The sequence below is a fragment of the Strix aluco genome, chromosome 24 (genome assembly GCF_031877795.1).
Source record: "Strix aluco isolate bStrAlu1 chromosome 24, bStrAlu1.hap1, whole genome shotgun sequence".
NCBI classification, from domain to species: domain Eukaryota; kingdom Metazoa; phylum Chordata; class Aves; order Strigiformes; family Strigidae; genus Strix; species Strix aluco.
In genome coordinates this window covers 9,208,659-9,222,970 of record NC_133954.1, presented here as the reverse complement: position 1 = coordinate 9,222,970, position 14,312 = coordinate 9,208,659, and the positions used below count along the sequence as shown (strand labels likewise).

Sequence of the window (14,312 nt, the reverse complement as noted above, 5' to 3'; positions counted from 1 at the left end):
ACCAACGGCCCGGCCCGCCCGGCGCTTCCCGCCCGCCGCTTCCCGCCCTTTCCTCCCCTCAGGCGGGGGCGGGCGGCCTCTCCCGGCCCCACCGCAGCGCGGCGGGCAGGAGGGGGGGTCGCCAGCTCCTCGCTCGGCCGCCTCGTTTCTTCCTCGCCCACACCCCGCGCTTTTAAAAAAAAATGGTTTTGTTTTTTTGTCTTCAGAGGCCTGCAAGGCCTGCGGGCCGCTTGGCTAGTGGAGGCTGGCCCCGCTCCCCGGGGTTCCTGCGCTGTCGCGCCTCAGCCCCGTGCTTGAGAAACTACCACGTCGCTCTTCCACAGCGCGTAGTGAAATTTATTTTTGACTCTAAGGTGGCGTTTCCAGCTGCGTGGGCAAGGATAGGAAACTCCGGGGGGAGGAGGGAATGGGCTCGGGCTCGGGCTGTGGTCTGGGTGCGCTGAACCGCGGGGCCGGCCGGCCTGGTGGCTCCTGCGCCGAGGTAACTGCAAGCGTTTGCACATCACGGTGTTCTTCAGCTGCAGGTTTCTGGAGCAAGTCATTATGGGACAGGTACTTTCAGCTTAAAAACAAAAAAACCCATTCCTGCCACTTGCTGTGAGAAAGACTGAAAATAAGAGCTGGGCATATCCTGTTGGCTCAAAAATAAATCCGAATGCCACGTTATTTGTTCAAGTACTCAGTGGTTTTTAAGTCAGTTACGTGTTTTGGAAGACTGGCTTACAACTTTTAAACTCTTAAAAGTAGAAATATTTTGTTTCTAGAGTGAGTGTTTTAAAAATGCTCAGGAAACAGCTGAACAGGGAGAGAGGAGGGTACTTGCATTTGACCACACTCATGAGAGACTCAAGCTCAGGAACTGTGGCCAAGCCTTTGGTAATTTGCTAAATCATATTTATCGTTCAGCCTCGGACCATGCCAGTGTCCAAAAATGATAACAGTGATAGTATTTGCATAACAAATATGGAACCAGCCAACACAGGAATGATAGTTATTTTTGTAGACAGCTGTAAAAGTTTTAATTCAATGCTTCCATGTAAAAAAAGCACTTAAGTTATGAGTTTTCTTTAATAAAACATACCAAAAAAGTAAGTGTGAAAAAGAAGGTATCAAATTATTGATGGAAAATACTTTTACTCAAGCCTGGTGGCATTTTGAAGTAGTGTCCCTCTCATTTCATGTCTTGCAAAACTCATTGCTCTACTGAATGTGTGCACAGCCTCACTATTTCACTTCTCTCTCTTTGCAGGGAAGCTGCCACACGTTCTTCTGCCTTAGACCAAGATAACTCTCAAGTGGTTGGTTAAGGTATAAAAACTATGTCAGGGTTTTCATTTTTAATTTCCTTGAGCTGCTGAACAATTCATAATTAGGACCACCTCAAAAGATCCAGCGTTCCCATGTGTTGAAAGTTTTCAGTTTTACTCAAAGTTAACATTTCACGCTTATGCCGTATAGGCAAAATGATTCAGTTTTTAACGTGTCTGCTATAAACTAGTCATATTTCAGTCTGAACATCCTCTGCTCCTAAGGATGTTTATAGCCTATTGCCATGTAACTGTCCTACACAACCCATCAGTCCCCAGCTTGTTAATTATTACAAAACAGTATCTTGACTATAAAGTTTTGTCTGCAGTTTTGAATCTTTATAAACTTAGGCTCCTGGTCTGTGTTTTGAGTCAGATGACTCATTCCTTTTCAAGTCTATAATATTTCTAAGTCACAGACTGATAAATTGTCATGACAGATTTGTAAGTTCAGGAGAGAAAAAATAAAAGCTGGTTATCCTTAAGAACAGGGTAATGGTGGGAAGAGGATTTAACAGGACAAAGCGTGAAGTCATGTGTTTATGAATTACTAGGTATTTTTGCTAAGAGCTAGAAGCTCAGTAAGAAGTGATAGAAGAGGAAAAAAATCTATTGTAAACTTGGGCATGGTGTGAGTAGATATTATAAAGGCAAATATTTTATTCTAGGAAATACGTAGAGAGATTTTCAGCAGAGGGTCACGTGAATGAGCTGTGCAAGGCTCTGGAGAGATGCTACCTGGGATGCAGAACACAAGTTTTGTCTCTGATCTTCAAGGTGGGTGATCTAAAGCAGGGACAACGCAAAGGAGGGCCACGATGAACATAGTGGCATTTTTTATAGGCTGGAAAACGCAAGTTCTTTTGATTTCTGCCCTTGAAATAAAAGCAGAGAGAAGACATGATTGTATCTGATGGTAAGTGTGAGGGAAAGTAAAGATTTAAATTAGAACAAATCTGGCAGTAAGAGATGCCCGTGAATAATCCTGGGATGGAAAACAGAAAGAGGTTTCTGATCATCACACAGCAGGTTCCAGGGCTTCCGTAAAGTTCATAGGGGCGAGAAGCCTTCCTAATTATTAAATGGTTCTGGAAGGGGAACACAGATTGTCTGGAATAACAGAGAATTAGGCTTGATTATCCCAGATACCTTTTGTTTTTGACATTGTATTTCCAGACTCTTTTTCCAAGTGATGGAAAAGCATCAATTTCAGAAGCAGTCGTTGACACAACACAGAAAGTAAGTAGGTGAATCATGTTTCCATGTTGTCTTGTTATCGCACACCTGAGCCATGGTAATTCGTACTCGCTGCCTTTGGTTTTATGTCCAAGTGATCGGGTCAGATCACAGTTTCATTTGCCACTTGATTAACTTGTAAATTCACAGGTCGCATGAGTATTATTTCGGATTTCCGGACCCCTTTGTGGAAAACAAAAATGCATTAAGCCTCAGTCAGTCTTCTTACCCCAAAACATTCATTTCTCAGTTTTAAAATACAGCTGAGTTGCAGGGCCTAAAAACCCCAACCCAAAGCCAAAGCACAATGTGATGAAGTAAGTATAAAACTGTAATAAACAGGTGCAGCACTAACCCCAAGGGTCCAGAAGGGCACCTGCCCTCGTCATGCTGACGATGATCAGCATCTTGGGTTGTTGTTTTTGTCGCTCTGGCTCATCACAGTTCGAAGCTGCAAACACGGACTGTGTTGATGTCAAAGTGTGCCGGGTACTGACTGTTCTGTATCTTCTGAACATCATCCTGCAGGTACAGATGTTCTGTGCTGATCTGAGATCTAGGCCAGCTATTACCTTTTTAGGCCTTTTCTTGGTAAATAGTTCTGGGTTTTGGGTGAAGCAAAATGCCATGACTAGTGCTTAGCTTGCACATAAAGTCAAGACTGCGTTGATCTGGCAGAGCTCACGCTTCCTCATGAATCATAGAAGGGTTTGGGTCGGAAGGGACCTGCAAAGGTCATCTGGTGCCACCCCCCTGCCGTGGGCAGGGACATCCTGCACGAGGTCAGGCTGCTCAAAGCCCTCTCCAAGCCCTGAGAGCCTCCTTTCCAAAGTCTGTACTAGATGTACAAAAATCATTATTTAACAATTCTCTGAGTGCTTTGAAATTTATATTTAATTTATTAAACAATTTCATAACTTGATTTTCTTCTAAATAGCAATGCTATTTATGTTAATATTAAGGAAAACAGCTAACTTAAGTATTATTTTATCTCAGCCATTTAATGTACGGTCCGAGAAGTGCGATTTGTTAACAAATAATGCAAAGAAAGCAGCATTTGTTTAACAGTTGAGGCTGCCTTACCATGTTCACATGATGTGTAAACAGAGCCCGGACAAACTGCACACAAAAGAAATTATGTAGAAAAGTTACTCTTTCCCGTGCGTGGGCACCACAGAGCACAATTGCCACACCAGTTCTAATAAAGGCTTGGGCTACTCGGCTCTGCAGTCTAAAATAAAATGAGTCAGAAGTCTGCCAACGCAAAATAGCTCCGAGTCACCCTGCTAAACTCTCCGTATGAATAGCTGTTGTCCCTTGAGTGACCTAGCCCAAGCTGTCGCAAGCTTTTTTACGCTATTTTGGGTGTTAGCGCTTGCTGCGGGCTTTAAAGATGAAGGGCTCCCTAAAATGCCCGCTGGTCGTTCTGACTGACCGTCCACGGCGGGTTACGGACCCGGATCTTGCTGGTGACCCTATTGCAGACGGGGCTGGCAAACGGCTTCCAGGGGACACGGGGGGGGACACGGGGGGAACCATTGAGCTGGCTCGAGATGCGGTGGGCGGCGGGGGACGGGTGTCCTCATCACCCGCCCGCCTTGGCCTTGAACGTGGGAGCCTGTCTGAGCCCGCAGGGTGGGGTTACTCCCCTTAGGTTGGTTTCTTTCCCCTGGAGCTGCTCCCCACGGTCCCGTTCCTGACCGTATCCCTGCCTAAGGGACCTGCCACGGCTGCTTTACCTGTGGAGCCGCCGCTGATGGTGGGGAAAGAGCTTCTCTCCCGTGCCCAGAGGAGCTGTGGCTGCCCCCTCCCTGGGAGGGGTCAAGGCCAGGTTGGACGGGGCTTTGGGCAACCTGGGCTAGTGGAAGGTGTCCCTGCCCGTGGCAGGGGGGTGGGACTGGATGATCTTTAAGGTCCCTTCCAACCCAAACCGTGCTGCGGTTCTGTGATATTCAGACTCTGCCCTGAGACCTTCTTTCTGTGTGTGGGGATGGAGACCAGGCAGTTGTGCTGAATAAGGGATTCAGCCCGTGGTGAGGAGTTGAAACTGGATGATCTTCAAGGTCCTTCCAACCCAAACCTTCCTCAGGTTCTAAGTCCAGAGGGACGTTTTCTCTAAAGCGCTGGGTTTCTGGGGGTTTGCTTTGCCCCTTGGTGTGTGCTGTGGGATCGGGGGGCTCCCGGCTCTGCCTCCCCGGGGTTCGCTGCCCTCCCCGCTGCCCTCCAGCCGGCCGGGCCCTGGCCATCGCCCCTGGGCTCCCGGTGCTCGGCCTGTGTCACCCGCCGGCTCTGGGGATGCTCTTCCCACCCCGATGCCATGTGTCCTGCCACAGCAGCCGGGGCCTCCCTCAGCCCCCCCAAAACACCCGCTGTGCCCTCAGCCACCCCCAGCCCCGCCGCCTCCCCTCCCGCGGGGGCCACCGCTGTCCCCGCCGAGTAGCCATCGCTCAGCATCGGTGGCGAGCTCCCCGGCGGGCAGGTCGCCGGGCCGGGGGGCTAGCAGCGGGTCGGCTCCGCTCGCCGCCGCCCGGCGCCGCTCGCCGCCCGCCCAGCGCCGCCGGGCCGGGCCGGATGTGGCGATGGGGCGGGCGGGAGGGCGAGGCGGGCGACCTGCGCCGACAGTCCCCGAGCCCGGGCGGGCAGGTGGAGCCGGGAGCCGCCGCCGGAGCATGGAAGGTGAGAAACGACCCCGCTCTGTCCCCGGGCCGGGGAAGGGGGGGGGGAGACGGCACTGCCGGTGCCCGGCCCACCCCGCAGACCCCGCTCGCACCGTGCTCCGCCTCCCGTTTTACTTCCAAGCGGCTCCTTCAGCTTTTTCTGAAGCGAGGAGATTGCGGGCTCTGGAGGAGAGCTCTCCTCGCGTGTTGCAATTAAACAGGAAACGAACGGGGCTTTTTCCCCCCTCGCTATTGAATTTCAGCAGCACCTCCACACGTAGGATGCAGTTGGGGTTTAGAGCCCGCTTTACCTACTGCTCGTACTCCGGGTTTTAACGAATTACAGCGCGTGCTGGTTTCTCTTCGCTTGTAAAACCTGCGTGTAACTTTCAGAGCCAGCAAAAACCGAGTTGTGAGTTAATCTTGGGCTACAGCATAACTCGCTTTTGGAGAAAAACAGAATTACCGGTGCTGTTAACAAGCCTGGCCGAGGAGCATTGCAAAGCATCACTTGGTTGGTTATCTCAGAGGTGGCTATTCTTAACTCGTCGGTTTAGGGGCTTGAGCTTAGATTCTGCTGCGTCTCAATGACTTGAGGTTTTTGGTTAAGTTAGATGCAGTTGTCTATTTTAAAAGCATATTCTCCTTTGCTAAAGGCTTTTTAAATGTGTTTAAATAATTACTCTCACAGAATCTGACTGAATCGAGACTATCACTGCTTGAGAGACGTAACTAAAGTTTTGAAAGAATGGGTCTGGTGGCGGTTAGGCATTTAAAAATGCAGCCTCATTTCATGGATCAAGTCGGGTCCACCGAGTGTCTTTTGTGGGAGAAGAAAGTTCTTTAGGTATGTCGGTATAGTCTCTGCTTAGAAAATGAGCAAGTTTCTGCCATTACAAGTGAGATTATTTAAGAAGCTTCTTGTTTGTGTTCCTATTTCTTGTACGCTTAAAGTTAACGTGCAGATAATCCTTCAGGTTTTAGTTCCCTATGTGGGGATTAGGAGGATCGGTTAATGTGCCCGAGCTCGTTATGTTGGGGATGGAGTTAATGTGGAGGTGTTATACCGTGTTATCTCTGGATACAGTAACTGCCAGTGTCTGTTTCCGTGGCTCTTGGGAAAATCGTGGTTCCACTGGAGTCAATGGGAAGTTTGCCACTGGGGACAAAGGGGTGACACTTCTGTCCTCGATTTTCTGTGCTCAGTGTGAGGAGGCTCAGTACGGTCACTGGCCGGAGGACAGGCACTGGTACGAGGAGGTGCTTGAGACCTGGGTCTAGGAAGCCAAAATCCACAATCTTTACTGGGTTGTGTCTCTTCACGACTGGTTTGTTTTGTGCAAAGTTCACAACAACTGACCTCATGTTGTCATTTCCATTTGCTGTACTGGGATGACCATGCTGAATTACTGGAAGATATTCTGCTGCTTTTAGAAGGTTTTGTGCTACGATACGAGAAAAATGTTATCCTTAGTTACACACTGCTGATCAGGATTTCTTCCCAACGTGACATGTGCACTTCAAGTGCCCGTGTTATTACATGGCACTTAAGAGCAGCAAAGTGTTAGAGACCCTGCAAAGAGTTTGTGTGGGGCAGGTACCTTCTTCAGAAAGCCACTGAGACTGTAAATACTGAAAGTGGCCGTTCAGTGGGGAAATGAGATAGGCTTTCTCTCTTTAATAGTACAGTGCGGGTTGAGGGTGAAAAACGGGCTGGGGTGAGAGAGGTTGGCTGCTGTGCATAGCACAGGCACTGGCTCCGCTGCGAGCCTTTGGGGATAAGGCTGTGGGGGTCAGCCCACAGGGTAGGGACCAAGGTTGCTGTGTGTTTTATTTTGGCCTGCTTGTGCTTCTTAAGACGTCACAAAGACAAGGAAACAAGCTGGGTCTGCTCCATATGCTGTGCTAGAAGGAGGACTAAGAGCATATGGGATTTAAAAAGATGTCCCCTTCGCAGGGCTGTTGGGTTGAAAACTGCAGCTGGCAGTAAAAAGGCAATGTTCTGGTTTTCACTTTGGAGGCAAACAGGTGAGATGATAATAATTCAAGACGTTCCTCCCATTCTGCTGGCTACAGCTGTATTGATGGTAGAAGGGTGTTACTGTTATCATTTATTTGAAAAACATCCATTTTAGGGGGGTTAAAATACAGGTAGGCTGTTTTGTTGCTTCTATTAACAGGTCAAATACCAGGATAAAGTATTCATACAGTTATGTGTTAAAATGCCATAGCACTTTTTTAGCAAGCGATTTGAATATTTTTGCTCCCTTTGGCTATTGGCTTAGAACACAGGATGGCCAAGGATTGGTTTCAAAAGCACATGAATTTTACTTCTGCTTTGTAAATGAACATCGTGCGTCAGCTGCAACACACACCAGCCAAGCCTCTCCCTTCCATGCACCCTAGTCAGTGGATCCCTTTGAAGCTTGGGAAGACTAACGTGTTCTGTAAGTGATTTCCCACGTTGTGCTTTTCTGAACGTTAGGTAGAAATAAGGTCTTATTTGTACAGAATTGGGATGGAAGCTTCCTAGACCTCTCCTTCTGGCACACTTACGTGACACAGTGAGGGATCTGGCTTAAAGCACTTTACTTGGGAAAGAGACCTGAGGTTAAATGTTAAGAAACTGCTAAGGCTGTAAGAAGCTGCTTGAGACTAATATCATAAACCAGGTACTGATGGGCGGATGTTGGAGGCTTGAAAGTGGGATATTTCTCAACAGAAAAGAAACGTTATATGGTGTGTCGTTGTTCTTATCTCTTCAGAAGGGTTGTACTGCCCAGCAGCCCATCACGGACAGGAACCCGTTAGGCTCAACAAAATGTAAATAAGTACGCAGAGACCATCTCAACGTTAAGCAGAGGGGCAGCTGGGGACTGGCCGTACCGGCCCCGCCAGGCCACCGCGTGGCTCAGGCAGGGCTGCTCGGGCACCGTGCCCTGGCACCGCGGTTCGGGGGTGCTCGGGACAGGGCCTGGCTCTTGGGGGGTTGCCCGGAGCCCCGTATGCAGAAGCTCGTGCTGATGCCGTTTGCCCAGTCAGCCAGAGCAGCGTGTGCATCCCGAGGGGAGTGACAGCCTGGGGAATACGGTGGTTTCTAAACCAGTAGAGTTCTACAGGAATATATGCAGAATGATCTGACTTGAAGCTGCCGCGTAGGGGCTCTAATTCTTCATTTCAAGACCTCCTGGCAACCCAGGGGAAGGCAGAGCTGCTGCAGTTTCCCAGCCACACCGCTCCCCCCACCCAGCAGGCACCCTTTTTCCTTAATCCTGGGGCTTTGACCAGTTCAGTGCTTTATCACCTAGATGGGGCAACTGCACAGCATTTCTGAATGCAATTAAAATTGGATTCAAGTATTACAGAATAATGGGGATTTCATTGTCTTGCCCAAAGCCTAATTATTTGCACAATTACAAGGGTTTGTGTAATTTAAGTATCTATATTATTGCAATGTAAAATTCAAATCAATACCAGAGAGAATTTTGTTCATGTACCGTGTATTTACTGATGTTTCCCCATCATTATTCACAGTATAATAAATCGGTCCGTTTGCTTCTTTATACCTCACTTTTCCTGGTATGATAAAATGAAACAAAGACAAATGAAGAGCTGTAACTATGGAGTTCCTTGATCTTATTTATTTGTTTAAAAAATAAAGATTTAGTGAATATTCGAACTTTTCGTTGTTTAATTCTGTGACTATGCCACAGGACAACGTTCTTAGCTCTTAATAAAAAAGCTTGCATTCGGGCTAAATTTGCATGAAAGGTTAGGAGCTCTGATTTAATTTTAGGATACATTTCATAAGTGCTAATAGCTTAACAACTTGTCTGCACTCAGGAGTTACACCCTGAAGAGCTCAGGCCAGGGCTGGATGGCTTGAATCATTAATAGTGGGGTTTTTTTTCTTGCTGCTCTTTGGTAATAGCTAGTTAAGAGTAATGGGAGCTACACCATAATGTAACTGAGACCCATTATTGAGAAATGGGAGCTGAATGCTTTCATTTAGGAAACAATCGAACCAAACATTTAAAAAACCTTTGCTGGATAGTTCCATTGTTGCTTTGTTTCTTCTCTGAGTTTGCCTTTATTTTGTTGGATGCACCAGCCCATGCTCTGTTCATGCAGTTTTTTGGATAGCCTCATCTGATAGGAGCCTTCCTTGCTGTAGAGTTAACAGAGCTTTGTATTTTGGTGTTGCAGAGACCACAGAAATGTTCCATCTGCAGTGGTGGTAAAGATAGATAATTATGGGGTAAATGTCACTCGTGGTTAACACCTCATGGCCATGGCATCTGTATTTCTGTTATGTAACTGCCAGGAATGAATTTCACGAGGCCTGGAGCTATTATTTTTTATGGGCAAAGATGATAAAAGATTTTCTGGTATGTGAAAAAAGAGGAAAAAAGTCTAGAGGAAAGAAAGGAGGAAGGAAGCAGGTAGCTGTGACACTTGAGGAAACCAGCCCTCATATCAGTGAAATCTGAAGGCAGCAAGGCACTGAGCAAAGCCTTCCCGGGACAGGTCGGAGCTGTGCCTCCCGCTAAACTCGCCAGCCCGAGCCTGGGCCCTGGCGTGGGAGGTGTAAATCCCTGCAGCTTATATTGCCGCAGAGCACTGCTGAGTGCTCAGCATAGTCCTCTAAATTTTTTTAAAAATTCCTGACATTTGATCCCTATCAGAATTCTTAAATGGGAATTAGACTTGCATTCCCATGCAAACCAAGTAGAGCTTGTGAAGAGAATAGGGTTTTCCCTTTGTATTGGAAAAGGCATGTGAAGATACCTTGTACTTTGTGCTTTAGAGAAATTCACTTCGTATAGAGTTACCACTATGCTGTGCTCACAGGGTGCAAAATGGGATGTTAAATCGAAAGTGTAAGTTACTCCGTTCTGTAATTTTTTGAGTTAGAAAATAATACTTAATCCCTTTCGTGGGCACATGCCAGCACTCAAGATATAAAGAAGTTGTGCAGTGAAACATAACAATTATTTGGTATGTATTTCCTTGAAAATTTTCAATTTTGCTTTCGGTCAAGAAAATGGGAATTTATAAGATTATAACAACTGTGTCATGAATGGTTCTAAATATTAAGCAACTCAGACTGCTTTTCTGTCTTTTGCAGATTCACAGGCAGGTATGGACCTAAGTAATTCTCAGGAACAGCCCATGGCTACAGGTACTGTGTTGTGAGAGTTCTGTCACCCTCTCTTGAAAATTTTAAATTTAAATGGAGAAAAAGATGTGAATTGCAGCTTGTTTAGATTCCCAGGACATGGAACAGCACAGTCACAAAGATGGGCATTAAAGGCAAAAAGCAAATTCTAGAATTGAAATAAAACTGTGCAAGTTCGATATATTGGAAAATTATACTAAAGGGGAAAAAAGGCTATAGTAGGAAATGAAATGTTTTCAGAAGAAAGCTGGAAGTTTTGATTAGGGAAGCAAGAATAATGTGATTCTTTTGGTTGGCTGCATTTCTGAAAATAGGAAAACAAACCTCTTGTGTGAGTTGGACAAGTGTTTTACTTTCCTGTTAATCAAAAAATATTTTTTTTTCCGATCCAATGTAATATTTAGCTTGAGAAGGACTGGATTTTTTACTATCCAACTGTTAATAAGTTAAACAATTTTAACAGCAATTTCACAGTGTTGCTGTGAACTTTTAAAAATTCACAGGATTGTTGAAAGAAAACAGTTTTTTAAACAAAATACTGATCTGAAATTTCCAGAAATATGCATGAAATTGAGTTAGTCTGTATTATGGATTTTGTGAAAAGAGGCTTTATTTGAAAAACTTCACCCAAATAAATTTCACCATAGCTAAAAATTTGTCTTTATTTCAGAGAAGAGGGGCTTGGATTTCTGGGACATACTGCTGCCCCAGTGATCAGCAGAAAACCGTCTGATAATGATGTTTAAAGACATATGTGAAATAAGCAGAGGAGTGCAACTGGGTTCAAAGAGGCTTCCGATTAAACATGCTCGAGCACTTTTCTGGCCTGGGGCCAGAATGATTAATATTTTGCCCAAATGAACAAAGTAGAGCTGTGATTCCTTTTGCATGCTCTGAAGCGTTTGCTTGCTTACCTGCTAGCACCAGTTGTCAGCATACACATGATCTATAGAGTTACATATACTGGACTTTATTCCTGTTTTGTTGTCATTCAGAACAACCTCCAGAATAGTTAAATCTGAGCAAAAACTTAAGTCTTGGTTAAAGGTGTGTGCTCTGCGTGAGAGTTTGTAGGTCGCTTTGGGAAGCAAATCCACTCAACCAAACTGCAAGTCACGCATCTACAGGAAGGACATTGTGGGCATTGTGAGCAGTACTGGGAGCTTGCAGATACTCTGAGGTAATCACCTGGAAATATTCTTGGAGCATAACGGTAATTCTTGTGTTTTTTTCAGAAGGACAGGAGGTTTTGACAGACTGTAATCTGAACAAATCCCAGGAAATGGAAAGTATGGATAATGCGGAAGATATGAAGGAACACAATCAGTCTAATGAAGAAGCAGGAGGTAAAGTGGAGATTGAATTCTGAAAAATAATAGTTATATTGTTTTTTCATTAATCTGATTATGCTATGGGAGTGATTAGAAAGCTTTTTCTGGATCATGGCTCTGGTTTGCCTGCATGTCTGTAAAAGGAATAACGATACCGTTACAGTTTAGAGCGTTTAAACGTGCTCTAGAGGAGGAGCAACTGTTTTCCATCAGGGAACCTCATGTGCATTTTATAAAGGTCACTTTTATAGATCTGTGAAATATGGCTAGCAGGATAAAAAAGCATGTGCATATGGAGAGCTCTTTTAATGTGTGTTGTAGCATGCAAATTCTTAAAAGTAGTTTGCATATGACAGACGCCTGTCAGGACTGCACTTTTTATTGATGTTGTTAAGCTACTCTGGTATCTGAAAAATAACTTGGTAATTTTTTTTCTTTTGAAAGAAACGACAAGTTACCTCAAATTCATAGGACAACTCAGCCCTGTAGAATTTAAAACTGTAGCAGTAATCCTCTAAACTGTGGGTGAACAGAAGGTTGGTCAGTTTACCTTGTTTATTGTTTAATTTGAACAGTAAACCCTTCCTATACAACTCGGAAAGAAGACACAGGTATGAATAAAATACTAAACCAATATGTACTACTGTTGTGTTTAAGAGGTCCTACATAAATGTGTATTTTTGTGTTTCTTTAAAAGCTACCAGGCCCTCTTTACGTAATAGATAAAAGGAGCAGCTCCTGGACTCAGCAATCCTTCAGGCCCCCAGAGCTCAGGATTTGTACGTGTGTAGATGACAGAGATGCAGAGCAAGAGACTCTGAATTTCTTCCTTGATGTAGAAGCTCATAAACTGAAATCACGGCGTTAATAGACATTCCTGCCGGTGAGCTGAGCGTGTTCATTTATGCCAGTTCTCAACCACAAACAGTGAAAAATGCTGCCTGGTAGAGGATGTGGTATATGTACACTGGGGAAAAGGCATGTATTGTTTTATCAGTTTCATGTTGCCTTTCAAGTACTGCATGTCCATGGCAGTACAGGAGTGTCAAGACAAATTATGTCTGTGGCTTTGGTTAGTAGTTTTGAGGTAGCGTATCACATGAATCAAGTAAATCACTAAAGAATTGTCTCTGGTTTGGTTGCCCAAGTAGCCTTAGTTGTTCCCTGGAGCATAAATGGGATTACTTTATTTTGGATTGAAATGGAATGTTCAGAGATTAAATTTTTGCATTACTAAAGATTAAGCTTTTTCTATTTATTAACAAAGTACGAACCAACATAAAACACTGAAGGGAGCACTGCACTAGCAAAAGAGTCCGTGAGGAGGGTGAAATGAATCTCCTGTAGGTCTCTGCAGCACTGGTGTCCAGAACTCTGCTGGTGTCTGGCCTTTCTTGACAGTTGATGGCGAGAGAGCACACAGGTTTTCTGACCAAATTTGGGTGTCTGACTTAGGATGAAATGCCTTGTGTCCCCAGAGTAGCGGCTTCTTAGCAGGACTCCATTTATAGCCAGTGAGAGTAGCTTAGTATAGATGTCTGCGGTGTAGAGTCTGGCTTGGCAGGTGAGTTCTGCTCTGCTTACCCTAAAAAGAGCAGTTGAATGTTTTTATCCACAGAACATGGAAGGCCCGAGCCTTTTCTACGTCCAAGGCATCCGATCTCTCTCAGGGCCCACAGCACATACAGTACCCACAGCCATAGTGCAGCTGTTTGTCCATCCCGCACGCCGTTTCCACGCGCGGTAGCTCGTTGTGCCCGTGCTTCCCCGGCCTCCCTGCCCTTCGCTCCTCCTAGTCGCTGAGCTGTGCAGACAAGAAGCCAGGCCAGGGTTTCTTTCACAAGCCCCTCAATACTGACCAGCCAGGAGGAATTCTCTAGCTTCTCCCCACCCGCCCGTTCCAGGAGCCCTGTCTCCACCACTTGCACGCGCAGCGGCCTGGCATCAAGGCTGTTTCCCGTTCCTTGGCTGTCCTGTGCCCTGCAGCCTCAGTACCATTTCTCAGGCTCTTCTCCAGACATCTGAGTCAGGTACAACTTGAACGCTTGTGAGAGAATGTTTATATACTGCTCTTATATACCACTCATTTCTCATATTGCTGCTGATCCCTTAAAGTCTCTTTACAATTTGTTCTGGAATGCGAATACGGAAAATTTACATCTCAAAGATAATGCTATAAATATCAATAAAACATCATTTCCCTCCGATAGACTCCCTTACCATCACAGCGTTCATTCATTATAGAGTGAGTATGAACCTACTCAGTACCACAGTGGTCTGTTCTTTGATTCTCACTGTAGGAATAAAGACATGATTGCTAGGAGTAAGCTGTTTTAAATGCACAAAAAAGATACCTATGGTATCTCAGTGTAAAATGGCACAAAACAAAATATATATGGTGTTTACTTCATTGCTTCACATACAGTTCTCTACAGTCATTCTGATACCGGAAGCACAACAAATCTTAAATATTTAAGCATGCTGTGCTAGTACTCTAGGCTGTGCAAATATCAGTAGGTGCATTTAAATTTCCTCCTGACAACTTTCTTCCAGTTCAGTTGGTGTCGGATACTAAAATTCAGAAATAATCAGCTTTCATGTC

At 45.4% G+C, this 14,312-nt stretch overlaps 1 protein-coding gene across 10 annotated transcripts in view; it reads left to right on the top strand.

Annotated features, from left to right (window-relative positions):
* The first annotated feature begins 1,259 nt into the window (after positions 1-1,259).
* Positions 1,260-14,312, top strand: part of IKZF3 (IKAROS family zinc finger 3) — a 40,228-nt gene continuing 27,175 nt past the window's right edge. For 3 of the 10 annotated variants that reach the window (XM_074849622.1, XM_074849619.1, XM_074849618.1), the window contains exons 1-3: positions 7,569-7,647; positions 10,329-10,382; positions 11,615-11,725. In XM_074849622.1, the coding sequence (XP_074705723.1) occupies positions 7,596-7,647; positions 10,329-10,382; positions 11,615-11,725 (217 nt within the window). In that variant the 5' untranslated portion in view covers positions 7,569-7,595. Of the gene's footprint in view, positions 1,309-1,975; positions 2,085-2,483; positions 2,547-5,162; positions 5,220-7,186; positions 7,229-7,551; positions 7,648-10,328; positions 10,383-11,614; positions 11,726-12,227; positions 12,247-12,310; positions 12,594-14,312 lie in introns of those variants that run through there. The other 7 variants (XM_074849617.1, XM_074849616.1, XM_074849615.1 and 4 more) reach the window with 7 other exon arrangements.